Source organism: Scatophagus argus, chromosome 8 (assembly GCF_020382885.2).
Source record: "Scatophagus argus isolate fScaArg1 chromosome 8, fScaArg1.pri, whole genome shotgun sequence".
NCBI classification, from domain to species: domain Eukaryota; kingdom Metazoa; phylum Chordata; class Actinopteri; family Scatophagidae; genus Scatophagus; species Scatophagus argus.
This window is the reverse complement of record NC_058500.1, coordinates 23440398-23458893: the sequence shown is the minus strand read 5'-3', so window position 1 is coordinate 23458893 and position 18496 is coordinate 23440398. Positions and strand designations below refer to the sequence as shown.

General features: G+C 39.7%; 1 protein-coding gene across 2 annotated transcripts in view; it reads right to left on the bottom strand.

Annotated features, from left to right (window-relative positions):
• The window catches only part of plch2a (phospholipase C, eta 2a), a 185658-nt gene extending 167542 nt beyond the window's left edge, over positions 1 to 18116 (bottom strand). The window contains exons 1-2 of one of the 2 annotated variants that reach the window (XM_046397958.1): positions 17896 to 18116; positions 1185 to 1955 (exon numbers count right to left, since the gene is read on the bottom strand). In XM_046397958.1, the coding sequence (XP_046253914.1) occupies positions 1185 to 1338 (154 nt within the window). In that variant the 5' untranslated portion in view covers positions 1339 to 1955; positions 17896 to 18116. Of the gene's footprint in view, positions 1 to 1184; positions 1956 to 6217; positions 6318 to 17895 lie in introns of those variants that run through there. The other variant, XM_046397959.1, reaches the window with a different exon arrangement.
• Between the last annotated feature and the right edge of the window lie 380 nt (positions 18117 to 18496).

Here is an 18496-nt window from a genome sequence, read left to right as displayed (position 1 = left end):
TATATTGAGTAATGTCATTTATTTCAATATATCACATACTGTATGCTTATACTTTGATTCTTTCATATTTTTCATACTCGAACAGAACAAAATAATGCATCTACACAGAAGAAGAAGACTTTAATGTTTAATGATGTTTCCTCTGTGTTTTAGTCTGGCCAGCAGGAGGCAGTGCAGCATCCTAAGCAACCTCCCTCCCCCTCAGCCCCCTGATGTAATATTGCATGCATCTCCTTTTTGTTTTTAAATTATGCAATAAGGCCCATTATAGTCATTTTTTTCATTAGCTTTCTCATGTTTCATCATAGATGCTTCAGACAAAATTTGCAATCAAAACATGCCCTCCTCCCATTATATACAAAACCTCCAGTTGTTAAAGAAAACCATGCAATATGGCAGAATGAAAATATGACTTGCATTCCTCAGTACTTTTACGTGGGAAGAAATAATTGTGGTGAATGAGTCTACAATCATATGGCTTTCAGAACCTGGTATTATCAGCTAACATAAATATACACTGTTGCACTGACTGATGACTCACACTGATGAGGGAGACAGGCTTCACCTTCATGCTGCTTTTATTCAGTATTTGAACTGATCTGGCATCAGATAAACTGTATACAATTCCACTCCAATATGTTATGACACTTCTTCCTGTTTGTTTATCTGACAGGAAAAATGGTGACTAATGTCACTGTCCGTTCAACTGCCACTATAACGGAATAAATATCCTGTTAGTGATTAGTTAGTGATATAGATCACATGTGTTAAACACAAAAGACTAAGCACTGCAGAGACAGTTGCATGCACACCTGAAGCGGCAATGACTCATCCAATAACATGTCCACCATTCTTGAACACAATCACCTCTTCCTTGAACCTTGAGTCTGCAGCTCATCACTCTGTAACATCACCATCAGACTCCAGACACTGATGTCACATTGCGAGTCTGTTTCATGTTAATCAACTAAATAATCGGATCTTCAACCAACCATAACTTAATGAGAGCAAAACTGGATTCCTTTTCAGCAGACCAGCAAAATGCGCGCAGTTGAACAGCACCAGACAGACCAGAGACAACAGCAGAGCTGACACATTCCTAGCACAATGTCAATGTCTCTTAATGAAACAAGCACTTAGCACCATGCATAAACTTTGTACAGGTCACAGAGGAAATCACTTACCAACATTGATGACATTGGAGGACAGGAAGTGGCTGCATGGAAGGCTGGCAGTGCTCACAAAAGAGTCGCCATCTGTCGTCACAGTGGTCTTCGACCTCAGAGACGGATTGGGGGAGTCAGTCACCATGGCCATTCTGGCTGCCACAGAATCCATGACTGCTGATGGATGAAGGACTGGTCCAGGTGATCACACAGTGTTATCAGACTTTCAAGGTGTATCACGTCGCTGACTTTACACCCCAAAAGGTCAGTGCTTTTACAAGCTGAAATCCAAGTAAAAGTAAACAAAGGTGGAGCTCAAGAAATATTGTATTGCCAAGAATATTCCATATAATCACTGGTAGAAGAGAACCTGGGATGAAGAAGCAAATAAAGTCAAAGAGGGTTCTCAAATTGTTCAGTAGTAAAAGTTCAGTAGTAGTAAAAATGTGAATTACAGTGAATAACTAAAGCTGTCAAGCTGTCAGACCAATCCCAAATCAAGTATTGGCAAAGCAACAGATTTAAAAACTCCAGTCACATCCAATATTCAGAAGTGACATCACGGAAGGAAGTCTTTGAAAAAATTTCCCAGACACATTCCAGAGATGCTTGACAAAGATGCTTGACAAGATCCTCAAAATTCCATGTTTTATTAGTGCTGAGAAGCTGCAGGGGCCAAAGGAGCATTCCTCTGTGAAGAGCAGATTATGGCGGACATCTGTCAGAAGCCATCACCCGAAAAAGGTCCTCCTGGTCCAAATCGTAATCAAGCCAAGCTGCTAAAACCAACTACAGCAGAGGAGACAGACGGACATACACATAAAGAGGAGGGAGGGGATACATGACACACATGAGAGAAACATGAGACCTCACATGGCTTATGACAACAAACACATGAACACAGGAACACAGTTGTGTTTATTCATATGAACAAATGCAAATACCAACTTATTGTTATTGGGGTTTTTTTGTTTGTTTTGTACCTGTGCTGAGTTTAAGAGTTTGTTTTTTTACTTTAGTAAATCCATCCATCCATCTATTTTCTATACCGCTTATCAGGGGCTGGAGCCTATCCCAGCTGACTACAGGCGAGAGGGTTCACCATGGACTGGTCACCAGTCAATCACAGGGCCGACACACAAAGACAAACAACCACACACTCACACCTAGGGGCAATTTAGAGTAGCCAGTTAACCTAATGTGCAGACCCAGACCGGGATTTGAGCCTGGAACCCTCTTGCTATGAGGTGACACCATGCCGCCGTACGTTAGCAAATGATAAACATTGTGGTTAGCATTAAAATCAGTACAAAACAGACACCTAACCCTTGAAGGGAACTGAATCCCATGCCCTTATTATTTTACCTGTGCACTTCAAGCTACTTCATCTGGGTGTAGTCCAGCCCTGCTTTAACCTGCCCCATTACATAACAGAAGCTGGAACTTCATGAATGGACATCAATACAGTCAGAGTTTGTATGGTGTCAGCATCTGGTGGCCGTTAGAGAGACTGCAGCATAAAGCAGCTCAATACTGAATTCTCTCAGCAGTGGTGGTTGCGGTTTGACCTAAACTATGTATTGATCCATTTTCTATAACTCTTATCCATACAGGGTCACAGGGAGGCTGAAGCTTATCCCAGCTGACAACAGGCGACAATCGTCCCTCATCACTGCTCCCTCATTTCCTGACAGTTCTCGACTGGCAACTTGATAATAATAAAAATAAAAAAAACCCTGATCCTAGTTTGTTACATCTCTCTCAGTATGCATGCATACATATGACCAGCTCTAGCTGATGACTGCAGACTGTCAGGGGTTATTGTGGGTCAATCCAAATGCCCTTTGGGCTCGCTCCAACTTCAGTTGACCTCAGATTCCATTAACAATGCTGATATATTTAGATCACAGTACAAATCGCACATATTAAGTGATTCAAATATCCGTTTAAAAATGAAACTGGAAGCAAGCAGCAAACTGACACGAGACAGACTGTATACAAAGAAAGAACAGATAGAACATGGAGAGAAGTCATGAAGCATCAAATTAAATTAAGGGTTTAGAATGTAGAAAAGAAGAAAACAATCACGCAAAGCTTTGAAAGGAATTTAAAATATTCATTTGGTCTGGATTGAGACAAAATTTGAGTCTACATACAAGATAACATGACATCTGCTGACATACTCACCTCAGCTCTCCTACTTAAACCTCTTCTGGTTACCTAGCATAACCATCTCCACCACCCATCACTCACAGAACCCCACCCCCCCCCACACACACACATAAAGATTAAATAGACAAGAATACAGTTACCTTTCAGTTTCAAGATTCCTTTAAATCAGCTTTTAAAGTCGGGAGTTTTAATGTTGTATATGCAATCCACTAGCAGGGACTGAACAATGTGTGTGTGTCGTGTGGAAGGCAGTCAGGGCTAGTTAGACATGGTGGGTCGGCTGGAGGACATGTTGAGAACTGTCTTTAAAAGGCTGGCGGTCAGACTGCCTGAGCCGCAGGTCTGGGCACGTTCCTGTTCATCAAACACACTTATAGGTGTGTGTGTGTGTGTGTTTGGCTATAGATGGAATGTGGTGGAAAGTGGTAATTCCAATGCCAACATGCTGTCGGAAGTGTTTTTTTCAGTCACTGCGTCAGCTAGCTCAAGGATTTCGACATGAGATAATGTGAAATTCAGATGAATTTTGTGACTAATTCCTTGAATACACCCCATTCTGAAACAGTTTTTCAAACCTGTTTGCTCCTGCTTGTGAAAACTAATACATCTATAGTAAAAAAAATATAAATAAACCTTCATATTCAACGTTTTAGAGTCACTGAGATCTGATACATAAGTGTATTCATTCAGGCTTAATGAGCAACAGGATGTTGTCTACCCTGATACTGTTGAAAAAATGTTTTAAGACACTTTAAAAGCTTAATGCAACCTGGTGTCACTAATGTGACTGTGGGGACATCCGATGCAAACACCACATCATTGACTGTTTGTCACAAAGTGTGACGCTTACTGGATACGTTTGCGTTGTTATGTTCAGTATTAAGGTAGACAATTTCCTACAATTACTCCTGGAATTTAATGTCGACTTTCATGTGGGACTAATGAGCTAACTTACTGTGTCAATGGTGATATAGCCTTAATCAATATTAGTTACATATTAGTCACAAGTTGTCACTTGTCATTTTGTGAGGCAGCAGATGAAAGAGAGAAAAGCAGAGAAAGAAGAGAGTTACAGAGAGAGCAACTCTTTCTGTGGTGCAAGGCAGTAATTATGTAAGGTAGTCATTACATGCCAGGCATGCTCAAATATTTCCCTTAATATTGACATAAAATTTAAATATAAATAACGCAACTGCTATGCTACACAATAATATTACTCCCTGACTCTGGTATTACAGTTTACGCTACTGCAGTTCTGTGCGTGGTTTGTCCAAGTGCTGTTGCTGTACCACAGGAGATCCTGACCGCTGTGAGTAGGTAAACTATGTGAACAGTGACACATCAACAGAAAATCATCACAACCCCAGTTTTACAGAGATCTGTAGAGTCTTTTGTTTTGAACTGCTTTACTGTTTTGCTCTGATTTCAAATATAGCAGGTAGCTGCTCTGGTAAACCCACTGCTACATTATCTGCTCAAAGCCAAACATCTCACACTATTAGGGACTAGCTGGTTAACATAGTGGAGCATTAAGCAGCTAATGATGAATCTTGTGTTGTGTACTGAAGGGGAAAGCAGCCTGCTGAGCTCAGCATTGGAGATGAATGTGTGATCCTTACTGTGACCCCTGATCATACTACGAATAAAAGTGTGCAGGTTTGTTAACCCAATCAAAGTGAGAATAAATGAATGTTATAGTTAATATGTTGGAGGTGACTTAGTTCATGAATGCAGGAGGTATTTAAATTATCAAAGGACAGAAAAAGATAACAGGAACTAAAGCTTTAGGGTTGAAATGTTAAAGATAAGCATCTAGTCTTTCCATTTCTCTCTGACCTGTCCTGACATGTACATCTGCTGACTTCCTGCTCAGGACACATTGCTCTGTTTGTCCAAGCTTGTAATGAGGTCATCACACAAGTAGAATCATTAGACATGATGAAATTAGGAGTATTGAATGGACTATTTACCGTTGCATGTTAATACGGTGTTCCTATGGATGTCAGCACATCAAAAAGGATCCTTTCATGACCATTCAAAACACATGGCAGCCTATGACCATACCAAAAGAGATTATGATCCACCAGTGGGCTGTTCTATTCATTCTATTTCTGACTTCTCCAGATCATATGATTGATCAAGAGTTATCATTGCTGCTGTTGTTGTCGTCGTCACACCAACAAAGCCTATTTATTTCTCAGTGTTCTTTCAAGTATTCACAGTTAAAATTATACAATAAATAATATTCTTTACCAAGATCCCAAGGGATTGAATCATTAAATTAGAGATATTTGAACCTCAGAATTTGATTTTGAACCAATACAAAGTAATACCAGGCTCAGAAATCCTAAACTTGGTCTGTAGAAAACCAAGTCAAACCCAATGTGCATGAATAAATCTAGACAAACTAAACAATCTAGAATCCTGGCCAGAGTTACTTCCAGTCAAGTTGCAGTTTACATCAATGTCTGTCCACACTCATATAATATATAATGACTGAAAGAAAGCTCCACCACATAGTGGATCTGTACAACCAGCACAGTTTCAAGGTGGAAACACAAGATTAGCGTCATCAATTCAGTATCTGACCAAATGTGAAATATGGTCACAACCTGCCCTTCTGTAAATGATTTATGCTGCTGAATATTAAAAAAAAAATAATAAATGATGTCACAGCAAAGCCGACCTTTGGGATATGTAATGTTAACACTTTAAAATGGGCATAAAGTGAAAGGCACCCTGTCAAAAATGGGCATCTTGGCTGACACAGAGAGCTGAACCCCAATGCAGTCAAAAAGGGCAGGCAGGCCGAGATCCAGAAAACAATAATCTTTATTTGTAACTAAGAACTCAAAAAAAAAAAAAAGGTACACACTTACTGTGGCGAGGATCAACACAAGGTACAAAAAGCTGTGGCAAGACAAGGCAAGCGTTTCCTGGCATGGAAAGCATGGAGACAATACAACACACACACACGCACTGGGAAGACAAGGACTAAATAGACAAGACAATGAGACACAGGTGACACACATCAGGAGGGAGAAAGCAATCAAGATAACCAAAAGCAAAGCCACATGAAAACAGGACACAAAAGGAAGTAACGCTTTCAAAATAAAACAGGACATGACAAAAACCTTGAACATAAAACATGGAAACACATGACACACATGAAACATGGACTCAAAAATCAAAAGACATAACATAACCTAAACACAAGACATGACACACCCAAAGACAGTAAGATTGAATACCTCAGAGGATAGTTAGATCTGATGCAAAAAGTGGGTACTTCAAACAGACCCAAACAGAGGGAGAACATAAACACTGGGAGCAGCATGACACTTCAGTTAACAAGCTGCTGCAGATGAACAGCACTTCACCTTTTTCTCCCTATATGCATCAAAATACTAATTTTTATCCTGTGATGGTGACACACCGCATGCCCACTCGGTGACCCAGTGACCCACTCGGGTCTTCCAGTTCCAGGGCCAGAATCACCGACATTTACTATGTTCAAAATCTCTGAATGTACTTTCATGTGAAGTACATGTTCTTCCATTTTCTGTCAAAGGTACATTCAGAAGGACCTGCCATCACTGTCACACTTCCACGTGAGTAATAAACATTGATCAGTGTGATCATAGTCTATGAGAGCAATTTTACGTAGCTGCTGTTTCTGTTGGTTGACTTTAAATAATTTGGAGGTGAGACTACACACATCTCACCAAAACAGGAAACACATCCTTGAATTCATTAATGATAATATTTATGATCATTTGAAGTGAATGATCAAATAGCTGTGGGGTTTGAGTGCAGCATACATACATTAGCATGTATTTGGAATGTAATCCAAAATTTACCCACTTTTTAGCTCTCTATTTGGACTCCACCAACTCCTAAAGGGAAATATCTGTCTTTTTGGCTGCCAAATGTGCCAACATTTTCACCAGCTAGTCGTTAACCGACTCTGTCTGCTGTTTGCTTTTTTATCTCTGCTTGCTGCAGAAAAGAAAACCAAAGCAACAAGCTGAAACATATAACAACGAATATGAAAGCTCTGTAAAGCTGATGGGAAATACTGACACTTCAATAAGTGTGCTCAAGTCACCCAGAATGGTAACTTTTCTTGTCAGAAGATGTTGTTTTCCACAAACAGTTTCTCTATTATTTGATACAATTTATGCTAGCAATTAGTATTGGTAGTAATGATATTGTAAGTATCGCCTTTAGTCTCATGTAAAGTAAATTAAGTCGTACTCATTAAAGGAATCAAAAAATTAACTCGACATTTTTCTCATCAAAACTTTCTACCATGTAATAATGTGCCTTCCCACATGTAGTCCCACATGTTGAGCAAGGCTATTATGAAGAGTAATGACTGTGAAATGGAACAGAAAAGTTCCTGGAGGCAGTAACATTAAACTGTAGGTCAACACGCCTTTTGTTGCTAAGTACAGCTAGTTCAAGACAAGCTCGAGCACAGTCATGCACTTAACCTCTGTTTCACAACACCAAGTCCGACTAAAACTAAAGAAAGCTTTCTTGTTGAGCCATGCAATCATACAGTATGTGTGCTGTATAGCCTGCAGATAAAAGGTGTGACATAAATCCAATCTCAGTGGCTGTCACTGAAGTGTGATAGGACAAGACAGCTCTTAGGATGAAAATCCATGTGGCCACAATGGCAGCTTGAATAATCCAAAGAGTGTTGTCAAAAGGTGAGTCAGCCTGCTTCAGCTCTCCTTGTGGTTTTTACTGCTAGGCATTGTTGTGACTAGCTAGTTACATTCCTCATGTTAGTGAGAGGAGGACTTATACATAAGCACACAATGGATTTTTATACTATTATCACTCAAGTTAGGAGGTGATCAGATATAGGGATGAGCATTTTCAATATATAGTCTACATAGGTACTATGTAGTATATAATGATTTAGCATGTGTACTAATACTATCTTCTCCTGTAGCTGGTTATGACAGGCCAACAGGCAAAGGCAAGCTAACACAGTCACTTCCACAGTCTCCACCTGACTGCTCCCTCCACACAACACATGGACACACAATGGGATCCATTCAGTACACATAAATTCAAAAGAAAATTCATCCAAGGAAATGTGCATGAGTTTTTCAGTTTTTCAGCTGTTTTTTTTTCTTCTAGAAATGTGTGATCCTATGTGTGTATGCATTTTCTTTATTTTGGAGTGAACTGTCTCTGTAATTTCATAGTCATTGGTTTAATCACATGCCAAACAATTTTTAGCATTGCAGTCAACAAACTAACAGCTTATTCTACTTCCAATAGGTATTCCATATGGCTCACTGTGACTAAATACTTCAATTTATTGTTTATTGGTCATTGTGGTGGTCATGTGACAAAGCACTGTGCAGGACAGAACCATTAGTCAGGAAGGTCTAATTAAACCCCGTTTAGAAAATGAAGAAGCTTAGTCCATCCATCCATTTTCTATACCGCTTATCCGTCAGGGTCGCGGGGGAGCTGGAGCCTATCCCAGCTGACTACGGGCGAGAGGCGGGGTTCACCCTGGACTGGTCGCCAGTCAGTCACAGGGCTGACACACAAAGGCAGACAACCACACACTCTCACACTCACACCTAGGGGCAATTTAGAGTAGCCAGTTAACCTAATGTGCATGTTTTTGGTATTGTGGGAGGAAGCCGGAGAACCCGGAGAAAACCCACGCAGGCACAGGGAGAACATGCAAACTCCACATAGAAGGGCCCAGACCGGGATTCGAACCTGGAACCCTCTTGCTATGAGGCGACAGTGCTAACCACTGCACCACTGTGCCGCCCAAGATGCTCAGTCACTTAATAATAATAACACAAGTAACAAGAATAAAAAGATAAATAAAAATAGTACAAGGATAGATTTTAATAGCCATATCATCCAACCCTGCAGATCACACAAATGATTTATGCTCTGCTAGGGCAAAAGCAAGGCAGCATCACACTTTCCCACCCACCCACCCACCCACCCATCCATCCATCCATCCATCCATCCATCCATCCATCCATCCCTCCCTTTGGGTGGATTTCAATTAAACCTGCTTTGGTTATTCCCAAGTTTATTCAAATGGTGACCCCATATATGGCTTACTGTATTTGCCCATTTAATATGAGCATTCTACTTAAACCAAGATCAGGAAAAAAAAAAATCTTTAGTCTACTGCATACACTATATAGACAAAAATATTTGGACTCCTGATCATGAAACCAACAGGGACTTTAATGGCACTGCATTCTAAATACTTCTTTGCAGCTATAACAGCTTCCACTCTTCTGGGAAGGTTTTTCTGCAAGAGTTTTTGCCCATTTGTGCAGTACAGCATAGTGAGGTCAGGCACTGATGTTGGACCAAAAGGCCTACACTCACAATCTCTGTTCCAGTTCATCCCAAAGGTTCTGGATGGGGTTGAGTTCAGGGTTCTGTGTGGGCCAGTCAAGCTCTGCCACGTCAAACTCATCCAGCCATGTCTTTATGGATATGCTTTGTGCACTGGGGCACAGTCATGCTGAAGTAGACAAGGTCCTTCAACAAACTGTTGCCACAAAGCCACAAAATGTCTTGGTATGCTGAAACATTACGATTTCCCTTCACTTGAAGTAAAGGGCCAAGCCCAACACTGAAAAAGGGCATCCCAATACTTTTGTCTATATAGTGTATTAAAAACTAGTGGTTGGATTACCATGAAATGTGCTATGGATAATCACAGGTCATTATGGATGAATCTTGTAGTGTTTTTGTGATTGCTGAACTTACACCACTGTTAAAGAAATTTACTTTGTTCATTTTCTCAGTTTGCTCTTCCATTCCTTTTTAGAATTCTCTAATATCACAAAACAACAATATTATTGGGTTTTTTTTATCTTTTTTTCCAAGTATAAACCATTTGTTTTCTGTGATGCTCAGTTCTAATCTGTATCTGTAGCTGAAACTCAATATTTTCAGTCTTATACCCTACACTCAAAGCAACCTTTTATTTCAGTCTGTTACATGAATAAATGTACACCCACACACAGCAACAACACCAACAGCAACACACTTTCCCTGAGAGGCTGGATTGTTTTCACTCTCTCTCTCTCTCTCTCTCTCTCTCTCTCTCTCTCTCAGGTCTTTATCCCAGGTGAGGTGCTGGGTTTCGATGCTGTTAAATCCCCCATGACTTAGCTGAAAGAGGCTGAAAACCAACACCCTCCTGAAAAACAAGCTTCCACAAAAGGATAAAGAACTGTTTTTTCCCATCAACCGCGCACATGTTCACGGCTGCCAAGGCAGGGCGAAGCAGTTGGCCAGCAGCATGTCACTGAGTGTATAGGTCTGTTCATCACAGGAAAGTCAAGCCACACACACACACACTGTCGTTGCACTTCTTGTAAAGTTCATCTGACTAAGAAATAAAAATAAATATTTCAGAATGTGTGCCAACCTTGTGTTTCTCTGTCACGAAGCCAAGCAAGGGGCGAGAAGGTTTTCTCCTTCCTTACTGAGACGAGACAGAATAAACAAGTGACAGACAAAGAAAAACAGTGGAAGTTAAAATCCTGTTACACACTCCAACGCGGTAGAACCAATGCCGCAATGTAATCCAATGTAAGCTGTGACAAAGCTTGACAGAGCTGATCTGTGAAAAGGTTTAGTGAATGGGCCCTTTGCTCATACCAAACGTGTGCCTTCCCTCCTACATCAACACATGCAACAAGTCTTTGCTTTTGTTGCCATTTTCCTCTTCCACCTTGCTATCACTCACCTCTTCAGTCTGTCAGGGGCCACCAAGTTAGTGGTTAGTTTAGATTAGCAAGATAACATTTTATAGCATCTTACAGTAGGATGAATATTATTATTGTCGGCCTTCATGGGTTTCTCTGGAGGCTGAGCCCAAGAAAGCCTTTTCCTTTTTCCCCAAAGGGGGAAATTTGTCCAACATTTGGGATTTTATGTCCAAATACCTACAAAACTAATGATATTCCCATGAGCCTTGGCTGTACTTTGTCTTTAGTGCTAACTAGAGAACAACAACATGTTAACTAAAATGAGATGGTGAAAACTGTCCACAGAGCATCAGCATTTAGCTCAAAACATTACTTTATCTTACTGAGCTTAAGGCCCTTTTGTGGAAAGCAGTCTTCATGTTACATCTGTGGATCGAGATAAAACTAGCCCTGGGCCAGTTCTCCACCAATTTTCATCCAGTTTACAGAGATAAAACAGGGATAAAGTCAGTCACTGTTCACCTCAAATGTTGGGTTTGAGTCATTTGGTTTTTGAGTCCATGTGTCATGTTTCATGTGTGTCTTGTATTTCCATGTGTTATGTTCAAGGTTTTTGTCATGTCCTGTTTTATTTTGAAAGTGTCACTTCCCCTGTGTGTCTTTGTTTCTTGTAGCTTTGCTTTTGGGTATCCTGATTGCTTTCTCCTTCCTAACATGTTTCACCTGTGTCTCGTTGTCTTGTCTATTTAGTCCTTGTCTTCCCAGTCACCTGTGTCAGTGCGTTACATTGTCTTTTGTTCCATGCCAGGATTTGTATTGTCTCCATGCTTTTCATGACAGGAAACTCTTGTCTTATCTTGCCAAGTTCAGCCACAGCTTTTTTTGTACTTTTTGTTGATCCTCGCCACAGTATGTGTGTGCCTGTTTTTTGAGTTTCTTAGTTAAAATAAAGAATATTGTTTCTGGATCTCGGCCTGCCACCCTTTTTTGACTCTGCATCTGGGTTCAGCTCTCTCTGTGTCAGCGACAACACCGCCTTGTGACATCAAATCCCTTACTGTGAAGACTAAATTTGCTGTAGTTATGGAGTCAGTTATGGACCTAACTTGCCCAATTGCAGCAGCCACATTTATATAATTTTATACCTAAATAAGACATACATTACATTTTGTGTATATATTTAGGCAGGCAACCACAGAGCTGTGACTTATTTTGGACTTCGTTTGTAGAAGAAAGTGGAGCACAGTTTTCATTTTCAGATCAGGTCACTTCAGTGATTTTATATACTTCTACTGTTCAGCAAGCACAGATATTTTAGGGCAAACTTCACAAACTCTCTGGACATCTCAGGTTACAGGTGTCTCCGCCTAATGCGTCAATGTGTGTGTCAAAGTGTGAACATGTAACGACAGACTTACACTGTTGTAGCAAACTGATTCCGGGCATGTTAGGGCTTAGTATGCATGTGCAAAATTTACGCCCTAAAGTAAGGGCATGTTTTTGTCAGCATTGCCTCCTTAAATTCCAGACTTTGGTGAGACTCATCTCAGACAATGATTAGCAGGGATAGCTGTCTTTTTGATATTTGACAGAGACTTAGATTTTAAAATTTTAAATCATCATCTAACATAGAGGATATTCAGCACAGCACTGAAGAGTGCATTTAATAACCTTAGAGTTCTATATTTGTACATGAGTATGAAGCAGCATTTATTACACAGCCCATCAATATATGACAAAAATATTTCATCATTTTTCCCCAGTGAAACTTGTGAAACTTGTTTTTGTTGCTTGACTTGTTGCAGCATCTTGGATTTCAGGCCTACGTCTCTGAAACTGGTTAAGGAGCAACAACAGAAGAGCTGGGTCAAATCATAAAAACATACAGAGGGCCAGCATGTCAATGTCTTTTCAAAAGGCAGGGTAACACAACAACTGTAAACAGAGGATAGGCTTAGGGCTGTGACTTCAAAATCCTCAGAGGGCATTAAATGCATGCTGGAAGCAAGTAAAATTTCATTAACAAAACCCACACAGACATATCAAAGGACGTCATTACCCCTAACTCAATCTAAATTACTAAATTTTGTAAAATAATACTTCTAATGATAATAAAAAAAAAACCCTCAGACTGAAACTAAAGTAAAGTCCAATGTCCGAATTAACAGACTGCTCAGCAAAGCTGCTTTGGTTCTAAAGGGCAAGAACAAAAACAATCTTCTCCTCAGATCCACAGCTTTACTCCACTGTCAGACATTTGATAGTCAAAAGGCAAGTTATCTCACAGCTCATTTCCAAGTCAGATATAGTTGCTCATTCTATATGGTCACCCCGACAGTCCAAAACAGTTGGCACGTGGACAGCATATCTGAAAAGGTCATAGTGACTCGCAACCACATGCACAAGATGAAAAGTAGGAAATTATTTGCTGCCCTGAAAAGGTCAGGAAGTGTGTTCCAAACTTGAACAGACATTACACTGAGATATTGTTTTTTGGGGGAATTTTTTGGGCATAGGTTGTGATATTACCTGCATGACATATTCAAAGACAGAACATAAAGTGTGGTCTCTACATCTCAAAATGTAAATGTCATTTTCTCATGTTTGAACCTGCTGTCACTTTCATATAGATGTGCTGCAGTGGTAATTACACACTTCAAGCACATTGATTAGTGTTTCCACTGCTCAGTGTTTAAGCCGTACTTGATTTTCTAATGTAATGACTGCTGGGTGGTGTCACTACACAGTACTTACAGACACACATGCTCACATGCTGCCACTTGTTTGCCAATGAGCTGGCAGAATAACAAGTCATAATGTTAATGATTAAGAGTATTTACAGGTTGTTGGCTTTTTTTTTTTTTTTCACACATCACACACAAGCATACATACACACAGAAACACACACAAAATTTCACAGATGATAAGTTCATTATTTTGAGAAATACCTCAGTTAGTAAATGGGAAGCCCAGCTCTCTCAACATTTAAAAAGAAAAAAAAAAATCTTCTGTATCAACACGTCTAAAGCTCACTAATCATTAACATTAATATCTCGTTTGTTTAAGCCGTACACAAACAGAAATATAAAAATGACAGCTTGTGGTTTTTGTGATGTCCTGGAGCTATTTCTTGATGAATGTGTATTGATTAAATAAACTAGATGTGTGTAAAATAGTGACCTATCTTTGTTGTTTAATTGTTGTTTAATTCATACATCATTATTTAGAGTCAGCAACACGTTCATGAAGAAATCGTTATGGCATCTAAATGACTAAAATCACAAATTGTCATTTTTACATTTCTGTTTGTGTGTAGATCATAATTATTATTGTTATTATTAGTAGTAATAGTAGTAACAAGAATAATAATAATAATAATAATATAAAATATAACATGTTAACTAGTGAGCTGTGAATGAGATGTTGATGCAGTTGAAGTCTTAAAAAAAAAACTTAATGCTAACTGCTAAGCTAACCTGACTCTAGATTTGTTGTACACAGAGGCAAATCTCTCTTAGTGTATAGATTTTAGTTCATTTAAAATTATAAACAAGTTAGCAATGAAAGAAATTGCAAAATATGCTACTAGCTAAAATGAAGACCAAGTAAAAACAAAACGGTTAAGCAGTATTTCATATGTCATATGTATTGCACATGTAAACAATACATATAATCCTAAAATGTTTACAAAAGACAGTTGTGAATCAACAGCTGAAATTTAATCCACTGAGAAACAAATGAAACGTATTCTTATTTGATAAAATCAATTTGAAAAAAAACAACTGAAAGGGAACGAGGACTCTCACACAGCCAGAGGGCACTAATACTGAAATACTGTTTCCAATAAATCCTCTTTGAAATGGAATTGTTAAAGCTCCCTTCTATCACTGTGGTGATACATGTCAACAAACCTGGGAAAAACCCAACAAAGACAACAAATGTATCCCATTGACAAGTACTGTGTGTGTATCTACAACTCCTATGTCTTACTTCTCTGTCATAGAGTTCTTCTTATCCAACTGTTTAAAACACATCAGTGAGCCACATTGTTGCACTTGGTGATATGGTCATCCATTACCGTTACCATGAACATACACATTGTAGGTTGTTTTGCCTCGGTCCATAGACCACATGTTTATGTATTTAGAAGAGGCCATCTTCCTAAATCCACGGATCCTACACTTCCCACAATGCAGCTCAGTAGAGTACTTTATTAGACCTTTCCTGCAAGTTTCTTTTTAAAGTTTATGGACTCACATTCTATCTGTTGTGGCTTAAGTAATATATTAAAATGTGAAAAAAGCTGCTTGAATAAATAATCAAATTCAAAATATATAAAATGCTCTATTTCTTAATAAAGATGAGTGAAAGATTTCTTTTTAACCTGCAGTGTTTTGTCTGTCACTGACTATGTGCCATACAGCTCATACAGTCACTTTGAGTATGCACAGTCCTATCAGCACCAAACAAACCGCTGTTTGTTTTGCCCTATGGCCTCATAAAAAGTCATATGGTACAATACCTCTTCTCTGTCCTCTACACTACCTCAAACTGTCTGCATGGAGAGTGTGGCAGGGCTCTTCTCATAATTTTCAGTCTGTATTGTACTGATCTGTAACTGACACTATCTCAGTGCATGCTGTGAAGTGAACTACTTGTGCAGGATGTTGTTTGGTGATGTACAGCTCTGTCTCTATTGCAACTGTACCATCCAAACTGGTATCATTTTTCTGTGCCCTCCAACCATTACAAAAAATTCATTCTCAGTTTCCAATCTGCCAGCTCTGTGGTTAAGGTTTGCTTGGATTAAGAGAGCGTTCAGACTGAAATCAGTCCGAACACAGTGCAAGGCCCTGTGCTGGTGGGCTGGACTGTTTCAGGTACTGCTGAGACATTAAATACAGTCCAGGATGCATTAACTTGAACGTCTCTCAGAACCAAATCACTACACAGAGTTTTATCATACCCTGAGACAGGATTTTACTGTTGGAAGGAAACAGGAAGTGGCAGTCACATGCTTTATCATTCCATTTATCCAACCTGACCTCCTCCTGATAAAGTTGCGCCGCTGCATAATCATCAGACTGATCTTATTTTTGCTCCTAACAGACAACAAGAGTCATAATTTGTCAGTAAAACATTTTAAGGTATTTAAAAAAAATGACTCAAAATTGCCTCTGAATTTTTTAACGAGAAAGAGAGAGAGAGGAGCACTAGGCTGTCTTAGCTTGTGCACATGCCCAAGGCAACACAGAGACAATACAACAAGAGCTCCTGTCTTGCCAACACTGATTTCTATATTCCTCTGATCTCAATAGGAAATGCATTTGCAGCTCTCAAACTAGACAGTGACTGCATCAGTATGGTAAACTGCTGATAGAAGCAAATACACAGCTGATGCCTCTTGGAGGGTATTTATAGCTCGATCCCTCTTGTGCCATGGCAATAATAAAATTAGTTGTAGCAAACACTATTGAATAGAAGTTTTCTGGGCCATCACCTCGTGCTGATCATCCTCCGTACCGTGACATAGCTGTGCAGACCTGGACCAACATAAACTGGCCTGTTGCTTTGTAATTCCAGACAGCACAAATGATAGTAGCCTACAAATGTTGTCTTTTCCATTTTTTTTAGAAAGGGAAATAGTGATTTAGTCTTTACTGTGTAATTAAATTTAATTTTAATAATTAGAAATAAAAGTTAAGAATTATATGATTCGATTTCTGTAGAAGGCCCTGAAAGCACCTCAGACATTAGCTGAACCTCTAAAGGTGTTCTTGAAGGTCCATGGGCCGTGAATGCATCTAAGACATCCAACATTCAGGATATCACAGGCTCTTTGTTTGGAAGAAGTGTGTGTGTGCATGTGTGTGTGGCTCAGTGTAAATCCCAGACATGACATGTGTTTGACACTATAGGTGAAACAGATGTTCTCTGAAGTTATTATTGACATAACTTCCTGCCTGTGTCTTCTCAGCAGGTGTTACCTCAGTTCCCCTGTTTCCTTCCACCTCCCTCTCTCTCTCCCTCTCTCACTCTCTCTGTGTGTGTGTGTGTATGTGTGTGTGTTGGTTTGTGCCTGTGGGGTCTTTTCAGGATGTTCCTTTACAAACAACCTGCCACCCACACACACTCTACAGCAGCTCCTGTAAACTGCAGAGGTGTGACGGTGTCCCAGTTCAGAGGTCAGCGTACATTAATTAGAACCTGTGATATATACAGTATATGTATGTGTGTGTGTGTGTGTGTGAATTTCCCCAGTACAAGAATAATAAAGGCCTATCTTATCTAGATATATATATGTTATAGATAGATATGTTATAGATAGATATAGACCAGCTGATATAGTATTAACGTCAGCAGTCATTCATTCATTCATCATGGGCTTTCCCTGTGACACTGAAGTGATACAGTAAGTATCACATCAGTTGTGTACTGGAAGTGGTAACTGTGTTTTCATGTACACATGGATACATGGCGATGTTATCTGTCTTCTACCGTCATCTGATCATTTAATGTATATTCCACTGATACAACAGTGCAAAACCTTTACCTGAACTGGCTGGAAGTTGTTTAAATTTCTCTTGTTTTAATACGAGTCAACTTTAGGGACATGTTCTGGATGTACAGACTTTTTTGTCACAACAAAAGATCCAATATAAACCTATTAATCACAGCACCTGTGATCACTAGATTTGTTATCAGCCTTCCAAATCATGTCTGGATTGATGCCTTGAAACCAGTTCAGCTCCGGTTTGATGTCAAACATGTGAAACTGCAGGTAGATGAACACAAGGTGCACGCATCTGCTCAAGTTCGAGTCTTACCTGTCAAAAATCCAAAAATCTGCCCGTGTTCTCGTCAAGTCCGAGCAGCGAAGTGTTTCCCACACCATCCACTTTCTGCAACAAGTAGCTCCTGAGTTACAAGGAGGAGGGAAAGGAAAAACCCAGCTCCGCCCCTCACTGAGAGCAAAGTCCAACTTCCTGGTATGCAGGATGGTGGGACAGACCGTCCAAGGGTTGATGTGTGTTGAGTGTTGAAAAGTCGACGTAAAAGGATCGGAGTGGACTTACAATGGGATGTTCCCCATAGTAGTTATAGTACACCGGGCTGGCTCAGGGAGCAGCACTGAGGAGACAAAGAAACTGGTTCAGCAACTTTTCAGGCACATCAGCACAGAGCTGCCAGAGCTTTGAACGAGTAAATGAATGAATGCACTTACTCACACAGGAACCTGCCTTGTAGCAACTTGTGCAGTAGCTGCTGTGTGGCAATTGCAACATTACAGTATGTGCAGTTTGTGTAACTTAATTAGAGCTGTTTTATTTTAGTGGTCTGATGTTAGGAGATGTATTTGGTTGTACTGTAGTATTATGTGTAGGTCCAGGTCAGTATACTTTCCAGTATTAATTTATCACAAATATG